This window comes from Pongo abelii, chromosome 18, assembly GCF_028885655.2.
Source record: "Pongo abelii isolate AG06213 chromosome 18, NHGRI_mPonAbe1-v2.0_pri, whole genome shotgun sequence".
Taxonomy (NCBI): Eukaryota; Metazoa; Chordata; class Mammalia; order Primates; family Hominidae; genus Pongo; species Pongo abelii.
In genome coordinates, this window is record NC_072003.2 from 34,239,854 (window position 1) to 34,257,006 (window position 17,153).

General features: G+C 44.8%; 1 protein-coding gene across 1 annotated transcript in view; it reads right to left on the bottom strand.

Annotated features, from left to right (window-relative positions):
- Positions 1-13,170: 13,170 nt before the first annotated feature.
- LOC100446970 (bMERB domain-containing protein 1-like) overlaps positions 13,171-17,153 on the bottom strand; it is a 65,162-nt gene continuing 61,179 nt past the window's right edge. Inside the window, exon 3 of the mRNA XM_009236389.3 lies at positions 13,171-13,694. Within this exon, the coding sequence (XP_009234664.3) occupies positions 13,576-13,694 (119 nt within the window). The 3' untranslated portion in view covers positions 13,171-13,575. The remainder of the gene's footprint in view (positions 13,695-17,153) is intronic.

Sequence of the window (17,153 nt, forward strand, 5' to 3'; positions counted from 1 at the left end):
CAGCCTCCCAAGTAGCTGGGATTACAGGCGCACTCCACCACACCCAGCTAATTTTTTTGTATTATTTGTAGACATGGGGTTTTGCCATGTTGCCCAGGCTAGTCTGGAATTCCTGAGCTCAAGCTGTCTGCCCATCTCAGCCTCCCAAAGTGCTGGGATTGCAGGAGTGCACCACCACACCTGGCCTGAAACCCAGATTTTATTTATTTATTTATTCATTTTTTGAGATGGAGTCTTGCTCTATTGCCCAGGCTTGAGTGCAGTGGCACGATCTTGGCTCACTGCAACCTCCACCTCCCCGGTTCAAGCGATTCTCCTGCCTCAGCCTTTTGAGTAGCTGGGATTACAGGCACACACCACCACGCCTGGCTAATTTTTGTACTTTTAGTAGAGACAGAGTTTCATCATGTTGGCCAGGCTGGTCTTGAACTCGTCACCCGCCTTAGCCTCCCAATGTGCTGGGATTACAGGCGTACAACACCACACCCAGCCTGAAACCCAGATTTTTAATATGAAATCAAAGTCTTCAAACCTTGTAGGTGTCATAGAAAGCACGCTGAGGACCACTAGTTTCAACTGCCAATCTAAAATATCATAGACATTTCATCACTTTAGCCATGAAAAAAAAAATATGTGAGGCAGAAAATGGAAGCAACCATGCCTAATTTATTGTTGAATACTTTTTCCGTATGCCAAGAGCTTCCTTTGCACTAGCATCTCAAGCTATATTCAGAATGACATTGATTTTCATAAAAGTGTTGATCCTCACACCTCTTTATAGTCTTGCACCTAGCACAGCAGAGTGAAACACTTTAAATAGCACTTGTTTCTTGAGTATATATGGAAAAAAGTGAAGTATTGGTAAGTGTTCAGCTAATATGAGCAGCATCTCAGGAGTCTCCAGTTCTTGAATTACCAGGGAGTATTTTTACCATTTTCCCCCAGTGAAAGACTTGGGAGACTAACCTCCAAAACGAATGTATTAAGTCATATTACTTTTTTTTTTTTTTTGAGACAGGGCCTTGCTCTGTTGCCCAGGCTGGAGTGCAGTGGCATGATAGTTACAGGAAAGGGGTCCCAATCCAGACCCCAAGAGAGGGTTCTTGGATCTCACACAAGAAAGAATTCAGGGTGAGCCCGCAGTGTGAAATGAAAGCAAGTTTATTAAGAAAGTAAAGGAGGAGGGGCACGGTGGCTCATGCCTGTAATCCCAGCACTTTGGGAGACTGAGACAGGTGGATCACGAGGTCAGGAGATCAAGACCATCCTGGTTAACATGGTGAAATCCCGTCTCTACTAAAAATACAAAAAAATTAGCCAGGTGTGGTGGTGGGCGCCTGTAGTCCCAGCTACTCTGGAGGCTGAGGCAGGAGAATGGCGTGAACCCAGGAGATGAAGCTTCCAGTAAGCTGAGATTGCACCACTGCACTCCAGCCTGGGCGACAGAGTGAGACTCCATCTGAAAAAAAAAGAAAAAGAAAGTAAAAGAATAAAAGAATGGCTACTCCATAGACAGAGCAGCCGTGAGGGCTGCTGCTTGCCCATTTTTATGGTTATTTCTTGATGATATGCTAAACAAGGGGTGGATTTTTCATGCCTCCTCTTTTTAGACCATATAGGGTAACTTCTTGATGTTGCCACGGCATTTGTAAACTGTCATGGTGCTGATAGGAGTGTAGCAGTGAGGATGACGGGAGGTCACTCTTGTCACTATTTTGGTTTTGGTGGGTTTCGGCCAGCTCCTTCACTGCAACCTGTTTTATCAGCAAGGTCTTTATGACTGGTATTTTGTGCTGACCTTCTATGTCATCCTGTGACTTAGAATGCCTTAACCATCAGGGAATGCAGCCCAGTAGTTTCAGCCTCATTTTTCCCAGCTCCTATTTAAATGGAGTTGCTCTGGTTCACATGCCTCTGACATGATCACTGCTCACTGAGGCCTCCACCTCCTGGGTTCAAGAGATCCTCCTGCCTCAGCCTCCCAAGGTGCTGGGACTACAGGTGTGTGCCACCACGCTCAGCTAATTTTTATATTTTTTGTAGAGACGGGGTTTTTCCATGTTGCCCAGGCTGGTCTCAAACTCCTGGGCTCAAGCAATCCTTCTGTCTCAGCCTCCCAAAGTACTGGGATTACAGGCATGTCCCACCATGCCCAGACTAATATTTACTTTTAATCAGACTAAGATAGGGTTACTACTTGAGTTGCTATGGCTCCAGCTGAAAGCCTGTGCAGTCATATCATGGGTAAACATTTGCTTTATGCTAAAAATATGGTGGACCTGGTATTACAGCTATTACAAATCTCCTAAGGTGTCTCGGGTAGTGTATTAGTTACTTTTCATACTGCTATGAAGAAATACTCGAGACTGGGTAATTTATAAAGGAAAAGAGGTTTAATGTACTCAGTTCCACAAGGCTGGGGAGGCCTCAGAATCATGGTGGAAGGCAAAGAAGGAGCAAAGGTACATCTTACATGGCAGCAGGCAAGAGAGCATGTGCAGGGAAACTGCCCTTTATAAAACCATCAGATTTAGTGAGATGTGTTCACTATCATGAGAACAGTATGGGAAAAACCTGCCCCCATGATTCGATTACCTCCTACCAGGTCCCTCCCACGACACATGGGGATTATGGGAGCTACAATTCAAGATGAGATTTGGGTGGGGACGCAGCTAAACCATAACAGGTAGCAACTACCTAGGGTCAGTTTTGCAGGTGGTAAAGCTATTTACCAAGATAGTTGTAGGTAAAGAAAGGCAGATTTATTAGAGAAATTATGAAAATATGTTGCAAGGTTGCAATGGGCAGCTCAGCAGAGAAGGGGCTATCTGCAAAGAGGCAAGGGCTGGAGGAAAGTTTTATAGGGTCATGCTGAAGGGTGCTACATGTGGAATGAGGTCATTGTGCCTGCAGGGTGTTTGTGATTAGCTGTCTCTAACAATTGTTCATACAATAATTGTTCATTATTCTCCTCAACTTGGGGCTCTCCCCAACCTGGGGCCCCTTCCTTATTGTTGCTTACTTATCAGGACTCCACATAAGGGTGTGGAAACTTCATTCATTCATATCTTCAACACAAATTTTAGGTAGCCCGTTTTTTAAAAAATTTATTCAACAAATATTTAGTCCAAGCCACTATTACTTATTACCTTCTCTACTGTTGTATGGACTTTTAACTATCTCTGACACTATTCACTATTCTTCCACATTCTCTATTATTTATACCTATGGTAAAATTTGCCAGTTTGACCATGGAACTAATACTCACAGGGAATATATAGAGTCTAGAAGAAAATATACAGGTCCTTAAAGGCTGCCATGACAACAAAACCATAATGCAGGAACAAACATCACAACTATGCCAAATAATCCTACAATGTCCAAAATTTTACTTTAAAACTGGAATTTCCAGACTTCCTTTCTGCATTAACCAGTTTAACTAGACAGTAACGAAATATCCCTCCTACTTTATGCTGTGATAGTTTATTTATTTATTTATTTATTTATTTATTTATTTATTTGAGACAGAGTTTCACTCTTGTTGCCCAGGCTAGAGTTCAATGGCACGATCTCAACTCACCACAACCTCCGCCTCCCAGGTTCAAGTGATTCTCCTGCCTCAGCCTCCCGAGTAGCTGGGATTACAGGCATGTGCTACCACGCCCGGCTAATTTTGTATTTTTAGTAGAGACAGGGGTTTCTCCATGTTGGTCAGGCTGGTCTAGAACTCCTGACCTCAGGTGATCCCCCTGCCTCAAACTCCCAATGTGCTGGGATTACAGGCATGAGCCACCGCACCCGGCTGCTGTGATAGTTTAGATGTAAACCAAAAATAAAATTCTAAGCCACCCAATCTGACTGAATGGACCCTTCCTGTTGGCCAAGGACATTCCAAAGTAAACTGAAAAAACCAGCTCAGGCCATGATGGGAAGAGGAGGTGTCAACATGCCTCATTCTACCTTCCTCCCTCTGGAATACAGACACAACTGACCAGCATTAACATTAAAACAGAGATGTTAAGCTGGGCACAGTGGCTCATGCCTGTAATCCCAGCACTTTGGGAGGCCAAGGTGGGATCACCTGAGGTTGGAAGTTCAAGACCAGCCTGGCCAGTATGGTGAAGCCATGTCTCTATTAAAAATACAAAATTAGCCGGGCATTGTGGTGCATGTCTGTCATCCCAGCGAGGCAGGAGAATCACGTGAACCCAGGAAGCAGAGGTTGCAGTGAGCCAGGATCATGCCACTGCATTCCAGCCTGGGCAACAGAGTGAGACTCCAACTCAAAAAAAAAAAAAAAAAAAGAGGCCTTAAGACTGACAAAACAGACTCTTTGTAGCAATAAGATACCAAATTATAGCCTGACCCTAGTGAGGACAGATAATAAGCCCTGAAAGAAATCAAAGTATTTTATGCCAACATATATTATTTTAACGTATTATGAAATGAAATGGCCCTGTAAGGCTATCTCTTTTGGGGAAAATCTACATTCTATAGAGAATCTCCTTCCCTTTCCATGTCTTTCCCTCATCCGGGAGAGATTTAACTAAGCTGGCACCTTTTAGGGCCTGATAGGACATATTTATCATCTATTCTGTGAAGTCAGCCACCTGAAGGCTTCATCTACGTAACAAGAACCTTGGCTTCCACAACCCCCTTTATCTTCACTACAAACATTTCTTTCTGCTGCCTTCAGACTGCAGAGCTTAACCTTTTCAACCAATTGCCATAAGGACATCTTTAAATCCAACTATGACCTAGTAACTTTCCCCCACCTCGAGCCCTGCTTGCCCTCTGCTTCTAGTTATATCTTTGTGGGCCCAACCAGTGTACACCTTACATGTATTGATTGATGTCTGCCTGTAACTTCTGTCCCACTAACATGTATAAAATCAAGCTGTAACTCAACCACCTTGGGCACATGTTCTCAGGACGTCTTGACTGTGCCTCAGGCCTTGGTCACCTATATTTGGCTCAAAATAAACCTCTTAAAGTATTTTACAGAGTTTAATTCTTTTTATTGACATAGAGTACTGTCAGAGGCATTCAAACCAGAGTGAGTCCATTTTGATTGAAGGCTAGGAAAATGAGGCTAGGACCTCCTGGGCTGCATTCCCAGAAAGGTAAGCAGTCCTAGCTGCTGGCTGCTTACAGTTAAGGGAACAAATTAATAATGTTTACTAAACAGACCCAGACTTGGGAGTGTCCAAATATCCCAATATCTGGAGAACAAAGGCATTCCTAATTTTGCTTTAAAGATAATAAAATAATATCAATTCGTGGCCAGGCGCAGTGGCTCACACCTGTAATGCCAGCACTTTGGGAGGCCAAGGCAGGCAGATCACGAGGTCAGGAGATTGAGACCATCCTGGCTAACATGGTGAAACCCTGTCTCTACTAAAAAATAGAAAAAATTGCCCTTTCGGCCAGAACCGCCATCTTCCAGTAATTCACCAAAATGATGAACACAAAGGGAAAGAGGAAAGTCACCCGATGTATGTTCTCTAGGCCTTTTAGAAAACATGGAGTTGTTCCTTTGGCCACGTATATGTGAATCTATAAGAAAGGTGATATTGTAGATGTCAAGGGAATGGATACTGTTCAAAAAGGAATGCCCCACAAGTGTTATCGTGGCAAAACTGGAAGAGTCTACAATGTTACCCAGGATGCTGTTGGCATTATTGTAAACAAGTGAAGGGCAAGATTCTTGCCAAGAGAATTAATGTGCATGTTGAGGACATTAAGCACTCTAAGAGCCGAGATAGCTTCCTGAAACGTGTGAAGGAAAATGATCAGAAAAAGAAAGAAGCCAAAGAGAAAGATACCTGGGTTCAACTAAAGTGCCAGCCTGCTCCACCCAAAGAAGCATACTTTGTGAGAACCAATGGGAAGGAGCCTGAGTGCTGGAACGTATTCCCTATGAATGCATGGCATAATAGGTGTTAAAAATAAATAAATAAATAAATAAAAGACCTCTGGGCTGTAAAAAAAAAAAAAAAAGAAAAGAAAAAAAAAGAAAAAATTAGCCGGGGCCGGGCACAGTGGCTCACGCCTGTAATCCCAGCACTTTGGGAGGCTGAGGTGGGCGGATCAGAAGGTCAGGAGATCGAGACCATCCTGGCTAACAGGGTGAAACCCCGCCTCTACTAAAAAAATATAAAAAATTAGCCGGGTGTGGTGGTGGGCACCTGTAGTCCCAGCTACTGGGGAGGCTGAGGCAGGAGAATGGCATGAACCCGGGAGGCGAAGCTTGCAGTAAGCCGAGATCGTGCCACTGCACTCCAGCCTGGTCAACAGAGCTAGACTCCGCCTCATTAAAAAAAAAAAAAAATTAGCCAGGCATGGTGGCGGGCACCTGTAGTCCCAGCTACTAGGGAGGCTGAGGCAGGAGAATGGCATGAACCAGTGAGGCGGAGCTTGCAGTGAGCCGAGATTGTGCCACTGCACTCCAGCCTGGACAGAAATGCATTTTAATTGCATTAGCAGTGATTTAATTTTTTTAGATGCTAAACCTTATGGGTGAAAGTGGATTAAATGTAGCCAAATGCAACATCAAAATCTTCAGGCACAAAAACCCATTAACTTTTTAATACTCTCAGAAGATGAACCTAATTTCAAATGAAAGCTGCCTGCAGAATATATTGTTAAGCATATTCTAGATATAATTCATTTTGGCAAACATACTGTAGAAATTCACATAACATTTTACTGTACTAAAAGTAAATTGCCCATGTAACAAAAAATATCTTTTCAGAGCTTCAAATGAATTTTAAAGGATGACTGACGGTCCTTGGAAGAGAAACAGTAAACAAATAAGATTTGTAGCAATGATGTATGAGTTAGAAATTGCAGTTCCAGATAATCTCTCTATTAAAGAGACTGTCTACACTTAACTTGGTCAACTGTAATGAACATAGTTCATGTAAAGTCCCCATTTAAATACAACCTGAAATACCAAAGTTAATTTTCTTTTGTTTCTTTTTTTTTTTTTTTAGACAGAGTCTTGCTCTGTTGCCCTTCCTTGAGTGCAGTGGCGTGATCTCAGCTCATTACAACCTCCGCCTCCTGGGCTTGAGCCATCCTCCTGCCTCAGCCCCCCAAGTAGCTGGGAGGACAGGCACAAGCCACAACACTCAGCTAATTTTTGTATTTTTGGTAGAGATACAGTTTCACCATGTTGCCCAGTTTGGTCTCAAACTCCTGAGCTCAAGTGATCCACCCGCCTTGGCCTCCCAAAGTGCTGGGATTACAGGCATGAGCTACCGTGCCTGGCCAGAAAATTTTAAACACACACAAACTCTCAAGTGGCCTAATTTCCTCTCACCAAACCAATCACAGTACGGATAAAAGAGAATAACTTGTATTAGTTTTTGTACAAACAAAAAAGACTGATAAATTGTGAATGATGCATGATTTTTAATTACAAGTAAACTGGGCAAGTTCTTCTGCATTATTTAAAGCTAAAAGGTGATCAGTGGAAACTTTCTTCTGTTAATACTCTAATACTTTTTGTATTTATCGGCTCACTACAACCTATGCCTCCCAGGTTCAAGCAATTCTCCTGTCTCAGCCACCTGAGTAGCCAAGACCACAGGCAAGCACTACCATGTCCGGCTAATTTTGTATTTTTAATAGAGACAGGGTTTCACCGTGTTGGCCATGCTGGTCTTAAACTCCTGACCTCAACCAATCCACCTGCCTTGGCCTCCCAAAGTGCTGGGATTACAAGCGTGAGCCACCGCGCCCAGCCTTATTATAATTGTTATTATTTAAATCTCTTTTGCTCTCTCCTTCAAGAGAGACCTCATCTCATTCAGTTGCATCCATTTATTTATTCATCTTCTGCCTCCTGGGCTCGAGAGATCCTCGTGCGTGAGTCTTCCAAGTAGCTGGGACTACAGGCTCACACCACCGTGCTTGGCTAATTTTTGTAGGTTTTGGAGAGACAGGCTCTTGCCATGTTGCCTAGGCTGGTCTCAAACTCCTGGGCTCAGATGATCCACCTGCCTTTGCCTCCCAAAGCACTGGGATTATAGACATGAGCCACCATGCCCAGCCCCAAGTACTTTTACACAAAACTGCTAACACTATTCTTCCATCATAAAAGTGATACCACAGCTTCTGTAAAGTTTTGCCAGGTAGTACTTATAATTACCTTGGGTAAACTTTTTGATGTTAAAATGTATCTTCCTATTATGAGTTTTTCCATTGTATTAACTACTTTTACAACAACACAAATAACAAGTTATTTTACAAACCATTTAGAAATTTCTGTACTATGGTCCCAATAATGTAAAATATATTAATGCCTATTACATTCAGATAAATTATACATTTGGAAACTACATACTTATGACTTACAGAAACTTACATAAACAAATTATACAAATTATATGCTCAATTTTTAGGTATATAGTCTTAAATTAAGCTTAAATATACATTCTCAAGATAAATTAACAGTTCAGGGCCTCACAACTTGAAATCTGTGGAAGACGACATTGGAGACAACAGAACTCTGGTGGAATTCTTAGGTGGAATTTGCTGAAACTTTTTTTTTTTTTTTTTTGAGATGGAGTCTTGCTCTGTCACCCAGGCTGGAGTGTAGTGGTGCAATCTCAGCTCACTGCAAGCTCCGCCTCCCAGGTTCATGCCATTCTTCTGCCTCAGCCTCCCGAATAGCCAGGACTACAGGCACCCACCACCACACCCGGCTAATTTTTTGTATTTTTAGTGGAGACGGGGTTTTACCATGTTAGCCAGGATGGTCTCGATCTCCTGACCTTGTGATCCGCCCGCCTTGGCATCCCAAAGTGAAACTTTTCTTTAAAATAGAGATGGGATCTTGCTGTATTGCCCAGGCTGGTCTCAAACTCCTTGCCTTAAGCGGTCCTCCCACCTCAGCCTCCCAAAGTGCTGGGATTACAAGTGTGAACCATTACATCCAAGTGAAACTTCTTGAGATGGTTACATAATTTTTAAATCTGCTGGTGTAGAAGTTAATAAAGTGTAGAACTGAATAAATATTAAATATTAGATCAAGTTTCTCATGTTTACCTTAAAGTATAAAGATTTATCTTAAAGCACTGATTTTCACAAAATAACATCAGTGTGAAATTGGAAAAGAAGCCAAATATTTTATTTCATGTATCTGGGAAATGAGGTGCTTTAGTCGACTGAATCTGCCCAAAACTAAAAAGCATCCAATAAAAAGTACTTAACTCAGAAATTACAAAAATAGAAGACATCAATAAAATACATTCTACACAGAATACGCCAATCATACACTACCCTTTTTTGATAATAAAAAATGTACTTACTGAGCCAGTTGTGGTGGCTCACGCCTATAATCCCAGCACCTTGGAAGGGCAATGAGAGTGGATCAGTTGAGGCTGGGAGTTTGAGACCAGCCTGGCCAACATGGTGAAATGCCGTCTCTAATAAAAATACAAAAATGAGTTGGGCACGGTGGCACACACCTGTAATCCCAGGTACTCCGAAGGAGTTTTACAGGTTTTACAATAGTTTTTATTTTTCAACTTGGAATTCCAGTACCAGATGAGTAGTGTAAATTTGGCCCCTTGCATGTGGTGCACACTTGGTGTTTTGATTTCTTGCTAGAATCATTTCTTTTTTCCACCCATAATCCAATAGAGAAGGCAAGTTTCCTTGCTCCTCCTCCATGCAGCTAAGTGGAGTTTTTCTACCTTGCCTTTCATGAAAGGGTCCATTGAGGAGGATGCTGGCCTTCAGCAGTGATCACGTGCCTTGTGGTTATAGGAGCCAGCAGAAGAGATCATTGCCCTTCTCTTTCCTTACTCCCTCCAACCATGTTTCACAGGATGTTAATGAAAACTGGGTTTGTAGTTTTATAGACAGTGGCAGCTTTTGGTTTTTGTCTTCCCAGCAAGATTTCAAGTCCCTCTTCCTCTAACAGCTCATGTCCCTGTGGCTGCAGGAGTGGGCATGTTATACATTCCTGGCCAATCCCAGTACCCCCAGCCTCTTGGTGATGGTAATGGATCTAAGAGGTGGGAACATAATCCAAGAAGGGCTGATCAGAATATTTCCCTGAGACTTATGTGTTTCAATACCAGGGAAAAGAATCTGTGGTATTGCTTCAGAGTTGCTAAGCTATGGTTCTAGGGTTCTGTTCCCATGGAGAAGGCCTGTATTGTAGGAAAAAATGATGCTTACATGCAAAGAGAGGCAGAGATGAGAAAAAGAAGAAAAGGAGGGGAGGTAATAGTGTTCAGTCCTTGAGGCTCTAGTTCTTGTTGCTCTTTCTCCAACAAATTCCTTTTTTTGCTTAGACCAGTTTGAATTGGGCATCCATTTCTCTCTCTCTTTTTTTTTTTTTTTTTAGATGGAGTCTCACTCTGTCACCCAGGCTGGAGTGTAGTGGCATGATCTCGGCTCACTGCAAGCTCTGCCTACCCAGTTCACGCCATTCTCCTGCCTCAGCTTCCCGAGTAGCTGGGAATACAGGTGCCCGCCACCATGCCTGGCTAATTTTTTGTATTTTTGGTAGAGACGGGGCTTCACTGTGTTAGCCAGGATGGTCTCGATCTCCTGACCTGTGATCCACCCGCCTCGGCCTCCCAAAGTGCTGGGATTACAGGCGTGAGCCAGCGCGCCCAGCCAGACATTCATTTCTTATAACTGAAAGAGGCCTCACTAATACAGCAGTTAAACACATTTGAGAAACGCTGGGTCAACAAAGAAAAGACAGTTTCTTGACAGCAGGATCCATCATCACTTTAATATCCTAATGGACTTTGGGACTCTCCAAATACAGGGTCAAGTAAACAGCACTTCTCAAACTTATTTCGTACAAAACCCTCTTTGCTCTGAGGATCTCATGAGGTTAATATTCTGAGACATATGCTTCTGGCTTCTCCAGAGATTCCAGACCTAACAGAGGCCAGAGCTCTCTGAGCCTCAGTGGCTACCCAATTCCTTCTATGAAATGCACCAAACTTTGCAATTAGGGAGGAACAACTACCAGGACCAGGTACATAGTTTGCAGAGTTCAATGCAATATGAAAATGTAGGGCCCCATGTTCCAAACATATTAACAATTTCTAGACAGCAACAGGAGAACATTAAACCAAGCATGGCACCCTTCTAGGCATGAGGCCTCAGGCAACTGCCTGCAGGCCTGTGAGGCTGGTCAGGCATGAGGCCCCAGGCAACTGCCTGCAGGCCCATGAGGCTGGTCCTGCCAGCTATCATCCCATGCTGAAATCTGATCTCTAGATCTGATCTCTAGAAAGCATTTTGTTGTGCCTCTTATGGCTCCCAGACTTCTCTGAAATGGCCTTTTTTTTTGAGACAGAGTCTTACCCTGTCACCCAGGCTGGAGTGCAGTGGCCCAATCTCAGCTCACTGCAACCCCCACCTCCTGGGTTCAAGCAATTCTCCTGCCTCAGCCTTTCATGTAGCTGGGATTCCAGGTGTGTGCCACCATGTCCAGCTAATTTTTGTATTTTTGGTAGATATGGGGTTTCACCATGTTGACCAGGCTGGTCTCGAACTCCTGACCTCAGGTGATCCACCCACCTCAGCTTCTCATAGTGCTGGGATTACAGGCATGATCCACTGTGCACCTGGCCTGAAATATATTTTCTCTCTTGTGGGGGAGGGGAATGAATAATGTATATACTCACTGGCTGGAGATTTGGTTACTTTGTCTAGAGGTTTTAACTTGATTCTCAGGAAATCAGCCATTTCCTTGTCTTCTTCTTGCTCCCTGTGAAAGTAGATGGGTAAAAGAAAAGAAGATGTACAGCAAGCAAGGAAAGCATCAAGGAACCAATGAAATAAACCAATAGGTTAAGCAACAGGCTTTGTGGATGGTGCATATATGTTGTTGTGTGTGATGCGTGCACAGTATATATATGTTGTATCTGATGAACCTGCTCTGAACCAGAGACACATATCAATGATGGGGTAAATGCTTACCCAGAGGTAGGTAAGTGACCCCAGGGCAGAGGCAGGGACATTACAGGACCCTGCTGGAGGGGGGGGGGTCAGTGAGTGAGGCAGCACCTCTCCTGACCTTGTATTTTGAAGCCACCCTATTCACCTGTGCTCCCACAAAGTATGAGGCAGGTCTCAGAGAGCAAGTCACTCCAGCTCTTCCAAGGATCACCAAGATAAAGTAGGTGGGTGCAGACTTGCTGAACTGCCTTGAAGAGACAGGGTCTTTCCTTGCCACCCAGGCTGGAGTGCAATGGTGCAATCATAACTCACAAAAGCCTTGAACTCCTGGGCTCAAGAGATCCTCCCACCTCAGCCTCCCAAGTAGCTGAGACTACAGGAGCACTCCACCACTCCCGGTTAATTAAAAAAGAATTGTAGAGATAGGGGGGTCTCACTATGTTGGGGCAGCTTGTCTGTCTGCCCAGGACTGGCATTGATAATTTCTTCTAGATCTGGAAGCAGAACCGGAGGTAAGGAGAATATAATATTTGTTGTAGTTTTTTGTGTTTTTTTGTTTTGTTTTGTTTTTGAGATGGAATCTGACTCTGTCACCCAGGCTAGAGTGCATTGGTACAATCTTGCCTCACTGCAACCTCTGCCTCCCAGGTTCAAATGATTCTCCTGCCTCAGCCTCCCAAGTAGCTGGGATTACAGGCATGCACCACCACGCCCGGCTAATTTTTGTATTTTTAGTAGAGACGGGGTTTCACCATGTTGTCCAGGCGGGTTTGGAACTCCTGACCTCAGGTGATCCACCCACCTTGGCCTCCCAGAAGTGCTGGGATTACAGGTGTGTCAGCCACTGTACCCGGCCATAGAATATAATATTTGGATAGGAGGGAAAGTTGGTTTCTCTCATTAACTAGAAGTCCATTGCAGCATGAAGAAGGGCAGCGGAATTGCTAGTCCCAGGACCCTTGAAGAACGGTCTCTGAGGACACAGACAATAAAGAGCAAGTTGCCCTATGGGTTGGAAGGGCCTCTTTCCTTGTGAAAGGCCCTAAAAGCTTTGCTCTGGTGTAAGAAAACAAAAATCAAGAACCAACATGTACAGCTTTCCACATTTTCAACATTTACAACATATTTTTACACTGCAGCTCCAGGGCTGTCGTTATCCAGGTCAAGGCAGCAGATGTAAAGAGAAGACCCTGATACTTAGAAAAGGGCATTGGCACTACTCAGGGGAAGGGAAAGGGGAGAACAAAGCTGGGAGGTTGGGAGGGCAGAGGTTGGGAGCAAGTCAGTTCAGGTGGCAGAGTTTCGGTAGAAACTGACAGCAGAAGTTTCAAGACATTGCCTTGAGGAGTGGCAGGATGTGAAGGAAGCTCTGCCATGTATTATGGGATGTGACTCCTCCCTGGTCACTTCCTGGAACAACATTCCCTCAAGAGGCACAGATTTGAAATTCTCTTATATACGAAATGAGTTCTCAAGCCAGAAGGCTGGGGTTCCTTGGGATTCAGTGTCCAGAGACTGTGGGTCAAGGCCATGCCTGTTAGGCAAGGCTGTGAGTCCCAGGAGCAGAAGATGGGTTCTGGAAGGAAGCAGAAGGTTGCGGTCCTGCAGCCCAGTGTGTGGGTACCCGCAGTGCACTCAGCGTAACCGCTCGACCTCTGCATCGTCCACCATGAAGTCTCTCTTCTGCACCAGTTTGTGGATCTTCTGGATTAGCTCATCCTCTCTCTGCTTCCGCAGTTTGGTTTTTTCTTTTTCTGGAAAGAAGACATCAACAAGGAGACAGATGAGCATTTTGGGAGGCGAGGTGGGCAGATCACTTGAGGTCAGGAGTTTGAGACCATCCTGGTCAACATGGTGAAACAACCCCATCTCTACCAAAAATACAAAAATTAGCCAGGCTTGGTGGCACATGCCTGTAATCCTAGCTACTCGGGAGGCTGTCAGCCACCACCTCGGGAGGCAGGAGAATTGCTTGAACCTGGGAGGCAGAGGTTGCAGTGAACTGAGACTGCGCCACTGCACTCCAGCCTGGGCAACAGAATGGACTTCGTTTCAAAAAAGAAAAAAAAAAAAAAAACTACAGAGAGAGAGATGAGAGGGTGACCACTAAAAGCATTTGAGCTGGCCGGGCGCAGTGGCTCACACCTGTAATCCCAGCACTTTGGCAGGCCGAGGCGGGTGGATCATGAGGTCAGGAGATCAAGACCATCCTGGCTAACACGGTGAAACTCCATCTCTACTAAATACAAAAAATTCACTGGGTGTGGTGGCAGGTGCCTGTAGTCCCAGCTACTCGGGAGGCTGAGGCAGGAGAATGGCATGAACCCAGGAGGTGGAGCTTGCAGTGAGCTGAGATCGCACCACTGCACTCCAGCCTGGGTGATAGAGTGAGACTCTGTCTCAAAAAAAAAAAGCACTTGAGCTGAGCAGCCAGGATTGATTGGAGTCCTGACTCTGCCCTTCCACCCTCTGGATGAACTTGGAGAAGCAACTTGACTTCTTCAAGCCTCAGTTTTCTCATCTGTAAAATACACAGTGAGGCTTAAAATGGGAGTAATGGGCTGGGCATAGTGCCTGCCACCTGTAATCCCAGCACTTTGGGAGACCAAGGCAGGAGGATCACTTGAGGCCAGGAGTTCAAGACCAGCCTGGGCAACATAGTGAGACCCTCCTATGTCTACAAAAATTTTCTTTGTAAATTAGCCACGTGTGATGGAGTGTTCCTGTAGTCTCAGCTACTTGGGAGGCTGAGGTGGGAGGATCTCTTGAGCCCAGGAGTTCAAGGCTGCGGTGAGTTATGATTGCACCATTGCACTCCAGCCTGGGCAACAGAGAAAGACCCTGACTCTTAAAAAAAAAAAAAAATTGGGGGCAAGGTGAGCGTGGGGAGTGAGAGCATCAGGAAAAATAGCTAATGCATGTTGGGCTTAATACCTATGTGTTGGGCTGATAGGTGCAGCAAACCACCATGGCCCACGTTTACCTATGTAATAAACCTGCACATGCACATCCTGCATATGTACCCTGGATGTATAAATAAAATACAATTTTGAAATGCAGTAATGTTAGTAAATGGCTTAGTGGAGGGCTTGGCCTTGGCTGACAGCCTTCAGTAAATGGTCATGACAAAGTCAGGGGCTTCCACAAAGGCAGCGGGTGAGAAGAGGCTCAGATAGGGGTGCTGGGAGGGAACTAGTTTTTTGTTTTTTTTTCCTTTGGTGAGGGTAAACCAATTTACCAGAAGAAAATCATCCATGCTGATGACATTAACCCTGTCCCAAAACACTAAGTGCTAGGATGCCAAAGAGAAAAAACAAAAAAAAAGAGAGAGGGCTGAAGATGAGGTTTGAGAAAATTAGAAAGCAAAAACTTTCTGCTCAAATCCCTTCAGAATAAAAAATGTGGGACAGCTTGTCTGCCTGCCCACGACTGACGTTGATCATTTCTTCTGGATCTGGAAGCAGAACCAAGGGTAAGGAGAACATAATATTTGGATAGGAGAGAAATTTGGTTTTTCTCATTAACCAGGAGTCCACCACTGCACGAAGAAGGGCAATGGGCTTGCCAGCCGCTCCCCATTCCCAGCCATTGGTGCATTGGATGATGGTGTCATTGCTCCTGCCGTGGTAAGTCTTGTGGGTCGGGTCTGATTCCCCAAATCACTCATCAGCACCACAGAGCCGCTCCCTGCCCTCTCCAAGCACGCACCAACACCCATCGACTCACCAGGACCCTGCTCACTCAGGAGCTCGTGGTGTGACTTTACTCTCCAAATAACCATTGACAACACTCTGACATTCCCAAGTGCCCTCCACTGCTCTCTAGATCTTAGCCAGAATCACCCAACAACTGGCTGGGCCCCCAGCATCTGCAAACCTCTGTCTCCAAGCCATTCATCCACGTCTTATGTCACTCACCAATAGAGGCATTCCCCAGCCTCAGCTGCAGCAACTCCCAGGAGAAACCACCTACTCACACAAGTGGCCTGCGTCAGCTCACAGACCTATGACTAGCCCAAGTATCCAAGTCATTGGCCAGTGCTGCTCAGGTGCATGTGTGCTACATACCTTTCCCATCATCTTCCACTTGCCTACAGGTGTCACTCGCTGAAATCCTAACTTCCATGGTCATGGTATTAAGAAATGAGGCCTTTGGTAAGCGAGTAGATTATGAGGGTAGAACCCTCATGAATGGAATTAGTGCCCTTATAAAAGATGCCCGAGGGAGCTTGTTTGCCCCTTCCACCACACAAGGACACAGTGAGAAGTTACCATCTATAAGGAACAGGCCCTCACCAGGCACTGCATCTGCCAACACCTTGATCTTGCACCTCCCAGCCTCCAGAATTGTAATAAATGTTGTTTACAAGCCCCCGGTCTAAAGCAAGCCACAGAGACTAAGGCACCCCCAAAGTTCATGTGTGCCCTATTTGGAAATAGTTTTCCCCAGTTTATATCTCTTCTATTTGGAAATACTCTATTTCCAAAGTAATTTGGAAGTTGCTTTGCACATGCAATTATAATATTTAAGCTAAAATGAGGTCATACTTATTAGCATGGACCCTAAACCCAATGACTTGTGTCCTTATAAGAAGAGGAAAGAGACCCAAGCATGGTGGCCTGCACATGTAATCCCAGCTACTTGGGAGGCTGAAGCAGGTGGATCACTTAAGCCTGGGAGTTCTAGACCAGCCCAGGCAACAGAGCCAGACCCTGTCTTTTAGAAAAAAAAAAAGAGGAAAAGAGGAGAAGACACACAGACACACACAGGGTCATGTGAAGATGGAGGCAGAGACTGAAGTGGTGCAACTACAAGGCAAGCAATGCCAAGGATTGTGTGTGCTACTGTTAGAGTAGGTAGCCAGGAAGCCATGAGCAAGAAAGGAGAGGGGATTTCCCCCCAAGGACTGTCAGGCAACCATCAGGTGATGTCAGGCAGTTGTTAAAATTGTCTCTCTAAAATAATAACTGGTCGCAGCTGGTGCCAGGGAAAGGCCATCTCCCAACAGATAGAAAACACCTGAAGTGATCAGCGGCTTCCCAATGAGATCTCAGGAGTTGGGCAACTGGGCTCAAGCATGCACATTAAGAGGCAAAATGGCGGAGTCTAACTGTTATATGACGTTCCTCTAGAAACACTCAACTGGTGAGGGAAAAACATCTCAAATGATCAGGCGCATGACTTCTGTAAATACACTGTGTTTCTGGCCTCTC